The following is a 13,730-nucleotide window of genomic DNA, read 5'->3' on the forward strand; positions in this document are numbered from 1 at the left end:
ATATATATATATATATATATATATTGTATCTCTGTGTAATTCTTCCAAAGATTTTGCCACATATTTTAAATAAGATAAATAATTTAAACAAGACAATTAGTAAAAAGTTCTAAATAACTTTGGAGGTTCTCTTTCGGCGCCGTTAACTGTGTCATTCATGCGTAGACTTTTAACAGATTTTGAAATGTTTGGTTTTCTAAACTTTTGAATATTTTCAGCATAATGACATAGCCATAAATTAGGATTTATTATAGCTACGATGTAATACTCTTGGGCAATGAGGAACAAATTTTGCGGAAATTTTTCACTTTTTTTAATGGATTTCGTGTTGTATTTTCATCGGAACCGTTTTGCTGGCCTAATAGAAATCTAGCCCCAAAATATCCACTTGTTAACTTTGGCCACAGGTATTTGTTTTACAAGTGTATTAACTTCATTTTATAGACGGGATCGAAATACTTTTTGCTTATAAATGCTAAATTTTCTTCAGATATTTAAACTCTGGGGTTTTTATGGGTTTCGCTCCCGAGATTTGGAGCTTAATAAGTTACCGAGATGTGGAAGATAATGATGACGATCAATTGTATTACACACGTCTCTATTTGGATAAACAAATACGAGTTAGTTTGTCATCATAATTTATCCTTTCCACAATTCACTTGCTTTTTGCGCAACTTGATTGAAAACATGTATAAAAATATAAATTACAGTGTAAAATATGATTCAATTCCTTGAAGTTGTAATTTGACTTTCATTTTCAAAAGCGTTTTAATGCCTTCATAATACATGAAGTTTTATTTCTAAGTTAGCATTTTTAAAGTACAGTAATTGTCGAGATCTTTCCTCTTTCTGATTTTTGATTAAATGAAAGGGTTTCATTTAATCAAAATTAATAAAAGTTGAGATTTCAAAGCCTAGGTAAGCATGTGCGACTTGATTACCTGCTCAGTATAAGTTAGCGGTATTCAAGTCGAATATGCTGCAAGATTGCAAGATAAGTGATGATACGGACAAAACTGTATATTTGAGCAATAAAACTCATCCCGCTACTCCTTATTTGTGCAGCCACTATTTAGTTTTTTAGTTATTATTGCCACTTTTTAACCTGCTTTTTGTGGCATAACCGTACATCGGATCGTGAAATCGTTTTACTCGGTAAATTAAGTTAGGTTGGATTACGTGATCTAAAAATTCTTAGACATCGCTTTTTAATTTTTTATTTACTTTACTCGTCGTTTTTCTTGAAGTTATTTACAAAGACTTGAAAAAAATAGCGGAGAGTTTGTGTGAACAAAATTCATTTAAAGCTGTCACTGAAAATGACATTGGATTCAATGACCGTTCTATTTCAAAATCTAAATGGTGCATCAAATGACGTGAAGTTGGAAATGAGTGGTGAAAGAAGCGGAATGTATTTTGTTAGTTATTTTTTTATGTGGAATACGAATTTAGGTGAGCAAGAGGCAACAAGTTTTTCAAAGTATTGGGTAATAGAGATATATTTCCCTAACAGAAAACTAGGCTTCCAAATTGAATCCAACAACTCGTCTGGGTATCATTTCAGATCTACAATTTTATTTATAACACACACCCTTTGGTTATACATGGTAATGGTCCAAGCAAGCTTTATTTAAATCATCTCGGTAACTACATCGATCCGCTTAGGATAGCCACTTCGAAAACGCAATCAATAACAATGGTACTGCTGAAAATTCTAATTGAAAACAGAAAAAAGAGTCTGATTCATTTTTTTTAGTCTCAAGTACGTTTAAGTAGGTGATTATTTGTCCATTTTGGCATTAAATTGATTCAAACTGAAAATTCTGTGTTCCTGTTCGTAGTTTCTGTTCTCTCTATTCTGAATTCTATATCTATGTTCAACTTTTTGTATGATGAACTTTGATGAATGTGAATTCAGGATTTTGAAAAGATTGAATTACCGAAGTTATTTCTGTCGATCATTATTTCCAAACCGATACCATTTATTCGTGAGTTTTTTGGAAATATTAAGAAGTTGGCGTATACAGATGAAAAAATTGATTTATTTGTATATTGCAATCAAAAATTCTTGACGAAAGAGGTAACTGATTTTACTTCATTCCAACTATCGTTTCATAGTACAATTCTCGATTATTATTTCGAAGTGACGGTAAAAGGTTAAAAGAAGAAGGACCTGACATCTTATCTAATTTCACAATTAGCTTTCTCTTAACTAATGTTAAATTAGAATAGCTTTAAACACGAGATCTAGTGAACTTGATTTGACCAACCAACTGTTCTGGAATGAATCAAAGCTGTATCTGTCATCTGCTTGGTCATCACAACTTTCAGAGATTTTTCTAGGTCAGCGACTTTGTTGAAGATGTGAAAAAGCGCTACCGATCACTATTGTATGATGATAGCACGGAGATGGAGGAGCGTGAAGCCCGTTCGTTTTCATTGTTCGTGCTTCTATTTTAGTGTGTTGTTTAAAAGAGATGATTAGAAAAATTTTTTTATCCAACGTTTCATTTGAAACCAAAATTTTTTTGCAAGTTTTTGCAAGTAACTTTTCGGCAGTTTCTGGGGGACTTTTTTCTAGAAAACAAAGCTTGGCATTGGGGGACGATTACCTTATAATGGTTGATGGCGATGTACACTTAAATAATTCGGAAGCCTTGCTGTTTATGGTTCACACAATGAAAGAAAAAGAGCCGTAAGTTCGTGAGGAAATTAAACATTTGGCTTTCATTAAAACATGGTTGGTTTCAAAAATGAAAAAAGCGGTAATAAGTTCTAGTTTCGACTTTTTCCTGTGAAAGAAGGGTTAGTTGCAAGTACTGTCTTTTTTTTTTTGCAACATTCTTAGAAAGTTTGCTAAAAATTATTAATTTGATCATTATAATATTCAGCGAGGAAATGAATATGCCATTATTGTATGTTACAGAGAGATTCTTGCACCTTTAATTAGACAACCACATAAGTTGTTCACCAATTTTTGGGGTGCAATCTCTAGTAACGGATACTACGCTAGATCCGAGAACTATCTGGATATCATTGATCATAAAGAAGTGGGAATTTGGAATGTACCCTTTATTGGTTCGATTTTAATAATTGCGAAGGAAAAGGTGCACAATTTTGCTTAGCTCTTCCTTTTAGTTTTTCACGAAATTGTGCTGGCGAAGTTGGCAGATGTTTTAAGCTCTTACTTATGAATTTTATAAACAGCGAGATTCAAATAAATTATGATTGAGAAATATTAACAGTGAGTTTTTAACACAACAGACATCCATTTCTGGGCCTCGTTTTATGGGAGCAATAGGAATTTTATAAGCGTTTTGACAGCGCTTCTTAGGAATATTTTCTTGGGACGAGTGGCAATAGGCTAGAATTTCAGGTCTTATCTGAGACTTTTTCACTTAACTCACTTGGTGCCACAATGTCTGTCATTAATCCATTACATTATGATAATTGAATACACTTGATTGCATTTTGGTTATGATTACTGTTACTCGTTTCCAGCTGACGTCTTTATCACGTGCATACCATTATGACGAGAAACTAGATCCTGATATGAGCTTTTGTTCATTTGCACGTGACAAAGTAAGCATTAAAATACAAAAACTTTACTTAGTTTTTGTGGATTTCCATGTTGTTCATTGATGTGACCGATCAATATTTCCGAAAAGAATGTGATTGGAAAAAAAATGAATGTTCTTCAATTAGTTTTTGTTCCAAATGTCCTATTTGCAACTTACAGGGTCATTTTCTTTACCTTGATAACAGCCACCACTACGGTTTTCTGGTGGTTAGTGAAAATGTTGAATCTTCCAAAGTCCACCCGGAAATGTATGAAATTTTCAATAATAAAGAGGTCAGTTTTTGGAATTGTGCTGATTCTGAACTTTGATCAGTTTACCTGATAATTATTATAATAACATTGCAAAGATTTAGTCTTAGGTGTTTTGCGATGCTACCGATTTTGGTTGTGAAGTGGCCCTGGAACATTGAGAGAATATATTCTTACTGCATTTCTTCGTATTTTGTTACGAATTCCTTTTTTAAATGAATGGTCAATACCGAAATTCTTTCAGTTATGGGAGAAGCGGTATATACATCCGAATTATTTTACTGCTCTTAATGGTTCTACACCAATTCCGGAAATATGTCAAGACGTGTACGATTTTCCACTCATGTCCGAAAGATTTTGTGCGGAACTTATTGAAGAATGTGAGTATTACGGGAAATGGTCAGATGGTAAACATAAGGTATTTGAACTGTTGACAGTTAGTTACTTTGCATGTTCATTTTCTTGAAAAGAAAAAAAAACAAAGTGGCATAAAATGAAATGTATTGTCAATATGTATTAAGTTTAGTTTAGTCATTGAAAAGTTTAGTTTAATCATTATGCTTGGCGTTCCAACGACAAATCGAATTAGAGTGAACTGAAACATTTTGAGCTCTAATTATTCATTGCAAAATCAAATTTCAGGATGAAAGATTAGTTGGCGGTTATGAAAACGTACCTACTCGTGATATTCATATGAAGCAGATTGATTTCGAACGACATTGGTTATACATGTTAGATGAATATGTTCGTCCAATACAGGAAAAATTGTTTATTGGTTATTACAAACAGGTGAGGTTCTGTTGATTCTCAATAACTAGAGCTAAAAAAACCAATAAAATACTAAGAAATCGAACCGAAGATATGTTTTGCCTCAAAAATGCACTTTTTTAAACTTTTTGATCGAAACCCAATTTTCCTACCAAAAATATATTGTTTATATTAATATTAATATTTATAAAAAAACTTTTTCTGCTGTTTTACTTTTGCGATTTTTGACTAGGTGTGTCATTAACCGATGAGCAAGATTTCCCAAAACCTGAACTTACACTTTCAGCCAGTGGAGTCTGTAATGATGTTTGTTGTACGTTACAAGCCGGAGGAGCAAGCTTCACTAAGGCCTCATCATGATGCTTCAACTTATAGCATTGATATTGCATTAAATAAACGAGGAGTGGATTATGAAGGAGGTGGTGTGCGTTTTTTACGATATAATTGTACTTTCGATGCTGATGTTGTGGGTGAGTTCAAATTTTAACAGTATCAATTACCACAATATATCAGCGATATTAGCCACTTTTTTAGCGAACATATGGTTTGAGATTTGTTTACCGAGCTCCATTCCAAATTTCAGTACGATATAGCATTTGTCTGTCGTTTTTTTTGATAATAATTAAAATATTGATAACTCTATTAAAATAACTGAAGGCCGTTATAAATTTTAAAATGTTACGGTGTTTTTATTAATTTAGACGTGTAGTGGCGTAATTTGCAATTATTTATCGCAATTTCATCAGCTATCTTACCAGATCAGTTTGTCATGAGATGTAGATCATTTAGACTTGTTAAATCATATATTTCAAAGCATGTGTTCTTTTTCTGTCTGTTTTATGCTGCTCTTATGCCTTAAAATTGATCTTGATAGGCCGAAGTTGAGTTGTTCCGAACAGAATTTAATTATTGATGTGAATCATTGATATGAAAATAATAGTCGATATAAAAAATTGTATGAATAGCAAGCTATTCCAATTTTGATTTTGCAGGTCATTCGATGATATTCCCAGGTCGTCTGACACATTTACATGAAGGTTTGGAAACTACTCGAGGAACTCGTTATATTGCTGTTTCCTTTATCAATCCATAAGTTTTCTCATTTTCTTAGCTTTACATGATTGTGTTGACTTTCACTAATCTTTTTTATGTGTTCAAAATTTTAAATAGGTTTTGTGTAAAAGAGTTGGTTGCATCAAGTTTGAACTTTTGAATTGAGATTTTTAAAAAGTTGCTAGGTTTTTTATGAATTTAAAAAATTTTTGATACTGCCTAGTTATTCCTTTTCGCTTCATTTTTTTGCCTTCATTGTTTTATGCATTTGACCATCTTAGAAATTCGCGATTCTGGATTCCTGTAGTATTCTTGTCCTAGCTTAAATAAACTTTATTTTGTTATGGAGCAGTGCTACAAGTTATATTTGTTCCAGCATTTTAGATACTCGAGTTATGTTAAATTTTTAATTAATTTATCTTTAGAACTACTAGTATATCATTGGTCATTCTCTGCTTGGAAATTTGGCTTTTTAAATTTTTTAGTCCTGATTCAAATGAAAATGTCATTAATGGATCGTGTTTCTGGTGTTCGTAATCGTTCTATTTCTGTTTTACTACGTCCTAGTTATATAATCACAGGATTGTCGTTAGTAAATTTAAAGATATGAGATATCGCAATATTGATAGTAATTCAAGTCTCATTAGCGATATTTCTGCCTTACCCTCTTTCCGGTTTTTCAGAACAAAATCACTTTTTTTTTTGTTAGTATCGACGAAGGATTGAAAGGAGGCTCTTAAAGACTTCAAATAGGGAGAGTACTGTACACTATTTTATCAGTATCACAGTACTCAAAACTGTCAAGATAATGCATTCATAATAGTGCCAAAAAGAGATAATTCAATCTTTGAAGTTTTGTTTGCAGAACTTCTGGAATTGTAGAAGTCGTTTAATTGCAATAAATTAATCAGTTTGTTCAACGTAAGTGGTAAATTTTTATTGTACTAAAAATTTGGGATGGAATTCGAACATCACGGAGATTTTACCTCAATAATCATAAATAATTTTGCTCATTCGTAATAATGTGTTTGCTAGCATTTCAACTCTAAATGTTTGGGGAAATCTTTTCTGGTCATACTCAACAAATTCTTCGGCTTAAAAACTTTTTTCAGCAGTTGATCTGAATAAATTCCAAATTCATTTCGTCGATAGCAATGTATTCATTGCTCGTCTTGCTTCTACTTTTGGTTCCATCATCATTAGCTGACAAATGTGACTCATCTGCTTATAAATTAGCTGCATTCGCTTTGAGTACTGGCAGTAATGATGGTTTAGAAAGATTGAAGTGTTCTGCTGAACACTATAATATCGATTTCAAGATTCTCGATTTGGGACAGAATTCTATTGACCATGAAGATAAGGAAGTTTGCATTTTCTTTCTGTTTATTTCAGCTGAAGATCGACATAAATTTCGACATAAATTAATGTATTTTGTCAAGTCGATAAGTAACTGCGAATGCATTGCAGATTTTAGTGATTATTTCCAAGTTCTCTATTGTTTTCAATTTATTATTATCTTTTGTTGTTCATTAGAGCTAAGAAAGTGCAGTTCTTCCAATCAGTTTAGGACACTGGCAAATTGTTACGTATGTTGACGACAGAGCTTGGAGTATTAAGGATATCAAACTCTACTATTTTGCTTATTATTGATGGGTTAACATTTCGAATCATTTGTTTTATTCTACTGTAGTAAAGGTCATTTCTTTTTGTTAGGAAACTTTCATTCATTGTTTCCAAAACGCATCGAATTTTCTGAATTACTTTTGACTCGACAGAATAATATTTAGATTTAATGCTATAATTACGTCAGATGAAAGCAATATTATTTGCCAGTTTCTCGACGCATGCGGCAATTATCGTGCACTCCTTACACCGAAGACGGTATCAGCACAACGGTAAGTTTGTATTACTGAATAATTTCGAAATATATTGTCGGTTCTTTTACAACATTGTTTCAAGGATGTGTTAAAGAAGCAGTTCATTCGGATTACTGTTTAGCGAAGTTCGGTCAGTCGCTTTAATCGGTTTTGTCCCAGATATTTTGGACGTGTTTGATTTTATTGGATCACAGGATGGCAATACTTTATCATACACCAGCTTGTATTCTAATTATTCAGTGGTAAAGTAGCCTTATATTTTCTGAATGATTTCAGAATTTCTTAGGAAACTTCAAACTTCTTTTTGTTTCAAATACTGCGGCGACAAATTGCACTTTTCCCGAAAATTTAATTTACTTGCTTATTTGTTTTAAGACGTATTTTCATTACAGTATATTTACAATTTATCCAATTTTTCAATTCTTTTACAGGACACTTTGGGATTGACATTTGATGTGAAAGGAATATTATTTCAAAATGTCGACAGCGCTAATTCTGAGATCATGCTACTATTCGATGACAGTGGCTATGCATATGTTAGTTTGTGATCTTGTTTAAAATTCTGCCGGTACTGTAGTTAACCTTATCATCATTTTAACTTTTCACTCGCTGCTGATACAAAGAACCCATCTCTTTGGCTATATTACGAACAGCATTCTGCAATGATTTCTTCATTCACCAGAGATTTTTAGGTGAACAACTTTGTACAAAACACCCGTCCATCAGTAATCCTTGGAAGTACGAAAGGAAGTCAGCTATTGAATCACTTAGGTAATTATGTTGGTAAGGCCTGGTCTGCTGAAGATGGCTATCTGCAGTGCAGCACGACCAGCTTGGTAAGTTATTTGTTTATTTACAATTTCAAATTCTTAGGTCTGGAACTGAATAGATGTGTGAACGAAATTTAATAACGAAATATGAATTCCTTTAATGAACACGAAGAAAGCGGCAATTGTAACAGCAATACTGTGAAATGATCTGGTGCACATAGCTTTCTTTTTTTACAGAAAACGTCAGAAAACACATGGCCATCAGTTACACTGGCACTTTTCATTACTAAACCTATTCCTTTTATACGAGAATTTTTGGCAACAGTAAGCCGTATATCTTATCCCACTTCCAAAATTGACATTTATTTTTACAATAATCAAAAGTACAATGAGGAAGAGGTAAGTCTTTGCTAATGGGATTATTCGGACTTCGAATTAAAAGAAGTATTGTCAGTTTCTTTCAAATATTTTCAGCTTAACATATGAAATTCATAATCACGATGACATATTTGGATAGGTGAAGATTTGACATGGATTTTAGTACACTAGACAATTAGAACGAAAAGCTTGTCTCTATTTACAGCACCATGCTTTCTCTTACATTCTGTTACAATACTTGAAATATTGCAAATTTTGCATTTCGGTCTGTTTAGATTGAAAAGTTTTTGCAAAATGCCAAAAAGTTGTATCAAACGGTGGAATACGACAACAGTGACACTGAACTGGGTGAAAGAGAGGCCAGGAAAGCTGCTCTGTTGGTATTTTCAGTTTTCCTTTATTTGTATATTTGTTTAATTCAAGTTTTATGTTGAATTTTGCTGTAATTTGTGCAACTATTCTAGATTTTTTTAAATCTTTTTTGGTCTTGGTTGAATAATTCCAGAAATAATATTATTGCAAGCTTCAGGACTTTTGCTAAAGAAATGTTAAATGATTTTATATTCATGCTGGATGGCGATGTTCATCTGATTACACCTGAAACACTGCAACTGTTGGTTGACACTGCCATTGCTGGAAAATTGTATGCATTTTAGTGTTAAATATCCACTATGAGGTGACGGCAGACTGCTGCGATCAATCATTACCGTCGCGAAATTTTCGAATATTCGAGAATCCCATCTATTTTGAGATGAATTTTAGATTCTAAATAATTCTTTTCTATGACATTGATCATCATCTCGATGATTGAGGGAGTGCGGTTGAATTTATTTGCAGAATTTTTAATAGCTTTAAAGTTTGATTTTCAGTGGTATCATTGCACCGCTTGTAACTCTCCACGGCAAACTGTTTTCAAACTTTTGGGGTGCGCTGGACAGTAATGGGTATTACTTACGTTCAGAAGATTATATTGAAATAGTAGATGGAAAACGAACGGGAATATGGAATGTACCTTATATCAGCAAGGCTATACTTATCAGCAAAGAGAAGGTTAATTTTTCGAAACAGTTTATATATGTTTGCTTAGCTTGTTTGTATTTATATGTGAATAATTTTTTCACTTTAATTTCATTTTTTATTCATCCATTAAAGATCTTAGTTATGTTCTGAACAGAAACTAATAAAGTGTAAAAATTCTCATGAATTCCAGATTAAAGTACTTGAGAATAGCTACACCTACAACGTTATGGTTGACGCCGATATGAGTTTTTGTGAGTACGCACGAGAGATGGTAATCAATATAATTGATTAAAGTTAATGCATACTTTTTAAACAAGATAGACTTTTAATATTTTTAGAAAGGTTCTCTACTTCAGAACTTCTTGGAAAAGTTTGATTCCATAGATTATAATTAACTACTCAGGAACATTAAAAACTAACTTTTTGAAAAGTGCATTGGCAGGGATACTTCATGTACGTTGATAATCAGCACTATTATGGATTCTTGGTTGATGCTGAGGATTTCGTCAGCGATGAGAGGCTACATCCGGAAATGTATGAAATATTCAAAAATCGATATGTTAGTTCTTTAAATCTGTAAGGTCTTATTAGAAAAACTGGAATCTCTAGCATTAAAAGTAGTTTTTTGAAATAGCTCTAGTTTTTATGCAAAATAATGTTATAGTAGCTCTTCATTGGATGTGTCCAGTTCTCTACGTTTCTGAATTCTTGACTCGATTTATTATTTAATTTTAGGTATGGGAACAGCGTTACATACATCCAAAATATTATGAAGCACTGAATAGTAGGAACATCCCTCAGCCATGTCCGGATGTTTATAACTATCCTTTAATGTCTGAAAATTTTACAAAGGAATTGATTGAAGAAATGGAACATTATGGACTTTGGTCAAGTGGGAAAAATGAAGTAAATTCTCTCTTGGTTATGGTCGAATTTGAAACTAATGCATGATCAAACTGAGATTCTTTAGGAAGCATCAACTTTTTCATTTCACAAACGACAGGTTAAGAAAACATTTCGTTTATGGAAAATTAGGACGAGAACTTTGCTTGTTATTTCTTTGTTTGTGGATACTATAAGAATATTATAAATTCCACTGAAAAGATGGTTTACTATCTTCTCAATTCATAAAATGTTGATAAGTTGTTTCAAAGAAATATTTAAATAGGAATCGATTAGCTTTATAGGACAACCGTTTAGCTGGTGGATATGAAAATGTACCAACTGTTGACATTCACATGAAACAAATAAGTTTTGAAAAAGAATGGTTGTACTTTCTCGATGAATATGTTCGCCCAATGCAAGAAAAGCTTTTCATCGGATACTATCAACAAGTATTTTTTATACATAATATATCTATCTATTCCTGTAGTAGATGTCTGCATCGTTTGTAAATCTGATTAGTTAGCATAATTATTACTTTGACAAACTATTTCTATAACGGAATTATAAACCTGAATTTGCCTGTACCTGTCATAGACGAGTGAAGAATGAAGTATTACTTCAGTGAGTTGTTACCTTAGGTCCAGACCAGAGACATACTATATGGATGGTAACACATATTATGCTTTCAATAATTGTACAGTTCTTTATTTAAAATGGTAGTTTCGATGTATTTGGTAATTTCTTTATATTTGTCGGTATCGTAAAAGATAGAATTGATTTTATGGAGATGATAAAAGAGACTTCCGAGTAATTATAGCCAGTAGAAGCAGTAATGATGTTCGTTGTCCGATACAAGCAAGGTGAGCAGTCTTCGTTACAAGCTCACCACGATGCTTCAACATATACCGTGGATATTCCTTTGAATAAGCGTGGTAGAGACTATGAAGGTGGTGGTATCCGTTATGTTCGTTATAATTGCACCGTTCCCGCTGATCAGATTGGTACTTTTTTTGTATTTCTTTTTTCGTCTTAAACTTAATTGCGGTTTTTATATTCTTGCTTTAGTTTGACAGAGCAGTTTGCTAACAGTTAGATTTCAATTTGTTCGATAATATTTTTCGTAATTCAGATTTTGCTATCAGTTTTTTTTCTTCAGGATATGCAGCTATGTTTCCAGGACGGTTGACCCATCTGCATGAAGGCCTTCCAGTTACCAGTGGAATTCGATATATTGCTGTATCCTTCCTCAATCCATAGAATACTTTTTTGGTTTGTCGAAAAGACTTTGTAAAAATCACCCCTCATAAAACAAATTGTTTGGTAATCTATTTGACCTGTTTCGAAATCCATATTTTGAGTGTTCATTGGCAGCTTTGTTCATTACATTTCACTGTTTTTGTGCTGCATCACTCTCAGCCAGTTTTTCATAAAATTGATGTCTTTTTCCTAGTTGCCATATCGAAAGCATTTATTGATTTGTTTGGTATGTCAGAATAACAAAATTGTAATCATTGGAATTATTTAATCCATTCTTAATTTATCTTCCATATTGCATCATTTTATTACTATGTCAAATGAACGACTGTCTTCGTGATGGGATTCGTTTTGATTTCTACGTTTTATTGAATTTTTTTCTGTTCTACTAGCTTATGCTTTAAATGATGCTTTAAATTTTGTATTTCATTAATTACGTACTACTCTGTTAATTTTATTTCACGACAGCTTGCCAAGTAAAGTGAATGTTTGCTTTTCGTCGTTTCCAGCTAAACTATGATTTTCTTCTCGACATTCTCTAGTATGTGGATGTTACCTATGAATTTCATGGTGACATATAAAATATTTCTGTATCATGTTAGCTTCGTTTGATAGTAACACATTGGTTCAAACTTCGTACTCAAACCTGTGTTTTATCAAAAAAGAATCAGGAGCGGATTTTTCTCGAGAATTTTCAAAGAAATATCGTGGGTCACATGTACCTTCCATAGACAAACTTTCCTATCCACAAAATGAACATATGTATATCTTTACATATGTGTTTTAGGCTGGATAAGGTAATCCTCATAATATGTAGACGGCATAAGTGTTAGTACAACAATTTACTTTGTTAAAGGTATGCTTCGAAGGACATTATCTACATTGACAGCTGGGGTCGAATCAGTAACATACGATGTTATTGTAATTGGTGGCGGACATGCTGGTTGTGAAGCTGCCACCGCAGCTACTAGATGTTCCGCCCATACATTATTGTTGACTAACAGGAAGGATACGATCGGTGAAATGTCATGCAATCCAAGTTTCGGTGGAGTTGGCAAAGGTAATCCATGTCTGGACACTCGATCCTATAATCCTGTTGTAGAAGGATGATCGTGTAAAGTGATAATAATTATGGCTATTCTTGTATGAGGCATCCATTTAGATCATAGAAAGTAAAGAATCTAAATTTATATTAAAATTAATCAAAAACAGTTGGAGGAAAGAAATCGAGAAATTTGAGGATTTCTGCAGAGAGCTGTAAAAATTCCATCCATTATAAGGACATCTTATACGTGAAGTGGACGCATTGGATGGATTGTGTGGAAGAATTTGTGATAAAGCAGCCATAAACTATCACGCACTGAATTCCTCGCAAGGACCGGCTGTACTGGGCCTTCGAGCACAGATTGACCGAAAACTCTATAAGCAACATATGCAACATGTAATGTTCTTTCTCTTGTAAATTCGGCAAATTGTTTTAATATGAGAAAATTCCAAACAGTCATAGGTTGCGCAATTTTTGAGGAAAGTTATCGTTACTGCAGTTTTAACTATATCCCGTTTTCTTTAGTAAAATTCTTTGTTATTATTATCCATATTTAGCGGAATTGACTGTTTAGGAAATCCTAAACTGTACGGAAGGTTTGGATGTAATGGAAAGAACAGTTGATGATCTGATTATCAAATATAAGGAAGGAGAAACTCCACGAGTTGTTGGAGTTGTAGCTGATGGTCAGGTGCGATTATGCCAGTTTGCTTTAAGGCATCAATGTATTTTATAGCCAGCTGTAATGAAATCAACGAAAAACATTGCTTTATATTTCCTCTGGAATTTTTTTTTTTTCGATTTTTCAACTTTCAGATTCTAAAGGCAAAAGCACTTGTGGTGACAACCGG

At 32.9% G+C, this 13,730-nt stretch overlaps 3 protein-coding genes across 5 annotated transcripts in view; all 3 read left to right on the plus strand.

The window, feature by feature from the left end:
- Nucleotides 1–5,690, plus strand: part of LOAG_17078 (procollagen-lysine,2-oxoglutarate 5-dioxygenase) — a gene marked incomplete at its 3' end in the record, with an annotated part of 6,690 nt that extends 1,000 nt beyond the window's left edge. Inside the window, exons 3-16 of the mRNA XM_020449739.1 lie at nt 255–407; nt 491–620; nt 1,308–1,418; nt 1,565–1,699; nt 1,919–2,080; nt 2,344–2,441; nt 2,582–2,695; nt 2,927–3,107; nt 3,502–3,582; nt 3,740–3,853; nt 4,074–4,247; nt 4,472–4,618; nt 4,884–5,067; nt 5,590–5,690. Coding sequence (XP_020306701.1) covers nt 255–407; nt 491–620; nt 1,308–1,418; nt 1,565–1,699; nt 1,919–2,080; nt 2,344–2,441; nt 2,582–2,695; nt 2,927–3,107; nt 3,502–3,582; nt 3,740–3,853; nt 4,074–4,247; nt 4,472–4,618; nt 4,884–5,067; nt 5,590–5,690 — 1,885 coding nt within the window. The remainder of the gene's footprint in view (nt 1–254; nt 408–490; nt 621–1,307; nt 1,419–1,564; nt 1,700–1,918; nt 2,081–2,343; nt 2,442–2,581; nt 2,696–2,926; nt 3,108–3,501; nt 3,583–3,739; nt 3,854–4,073; nt 4,248–4,471; nt 4,619–4,883; nt 5,068–5,589) is intronic.
- A 1,484-nt stretch (nt 5,691–7,174) lies between these two features.
- LOAG_07909 (hypothetical protein) lies at nt 7,175–12,341 on the plus strand (the record flags this gene model as incomplete). Of its 3 annotated transcripts, XM_020447563.1 has the most annotated exons (15): nt 7,175–7,303; nt 7,438–7,545; nt 7,649–7,769; nt 7,959–8,063; nt 8,220–8,363; nt 8,535–8,696; nt 8,951–9,051; nt 9,205–9,318; nt 9,545–9,725; nt 9,886–9,966; nt 10,138–10,254; nt 10,431–10,601; nt 10,883–11,029; nt 11,398–11,581; nt 11,737–11,837. In XM_020447563.1, the coding sequence occupies exons 1-15, from the start codon at nt 7,239–7,241 to the stop codon at nt 11,835–11,837; spliced, it is 1,902 nt and encodes a 633-aa protein (XP_020302219.1). In that variant the 5' UTR covers nt 7,175–7,238. The 3 variants fall into 3 exon arrangements, with proteins under 3 accessions (XP_020302219.1, XP_020306702.1, XP_003143489.2); XM_020447564.1 differs by lacking the exon at nt 7,175–7,303 and having other exon boundaries at nt 7,388–7,545; XM_003143441.2 differs by lacking the exons at nt 7,175–7,303; nt 7,438–7,545 and having other exon boundaries at nt 7,609–7,769; nt 11,737–12,341.
- Nucleotides 12,342–12,692: 351 nt separating this feature from the next.
- The window catches only part of LOAG_17079 (tRNA uridine 5-carboxymethylaminomethyl modification enzyme GidA), a gene marked incomplete at both ends in the record, with an annotated part of 4,932 nt that continues 3,894 nt past the window's right edge, over nt 12,693–13,730 (plus strand). Inside the window, 3 exons of the mRNA XM_020449740.1 lie at nt 12,693–12,894; nt 13,115–13,275; nt 13,454–13,570. Of these exons, the coding sequence (XP_020306703.1) occupies nt 12,693–12,894; nt 13,115–13,275; nt 13,454–13,570 (480 nt within the window). The remainder of the gene's footprint in view (nt 12,895–13,114; nt 13,276–13,453; nt 13,571–13,730) is intronic.

The sequence above is a fragment of the Loa loa genome (assembly GCF_000183805.2).
Source record: "Loa loa unplaced genomic scaffold supercont3.38, whole genome shotgun sequence".
NCBI classification, from domain to species: domain Eukaryota; kingdom Metazoa; phylum Nematoda; class Chromadorea; order Rhabditida; family Onchocercidae; genus Loa; species Loa loa.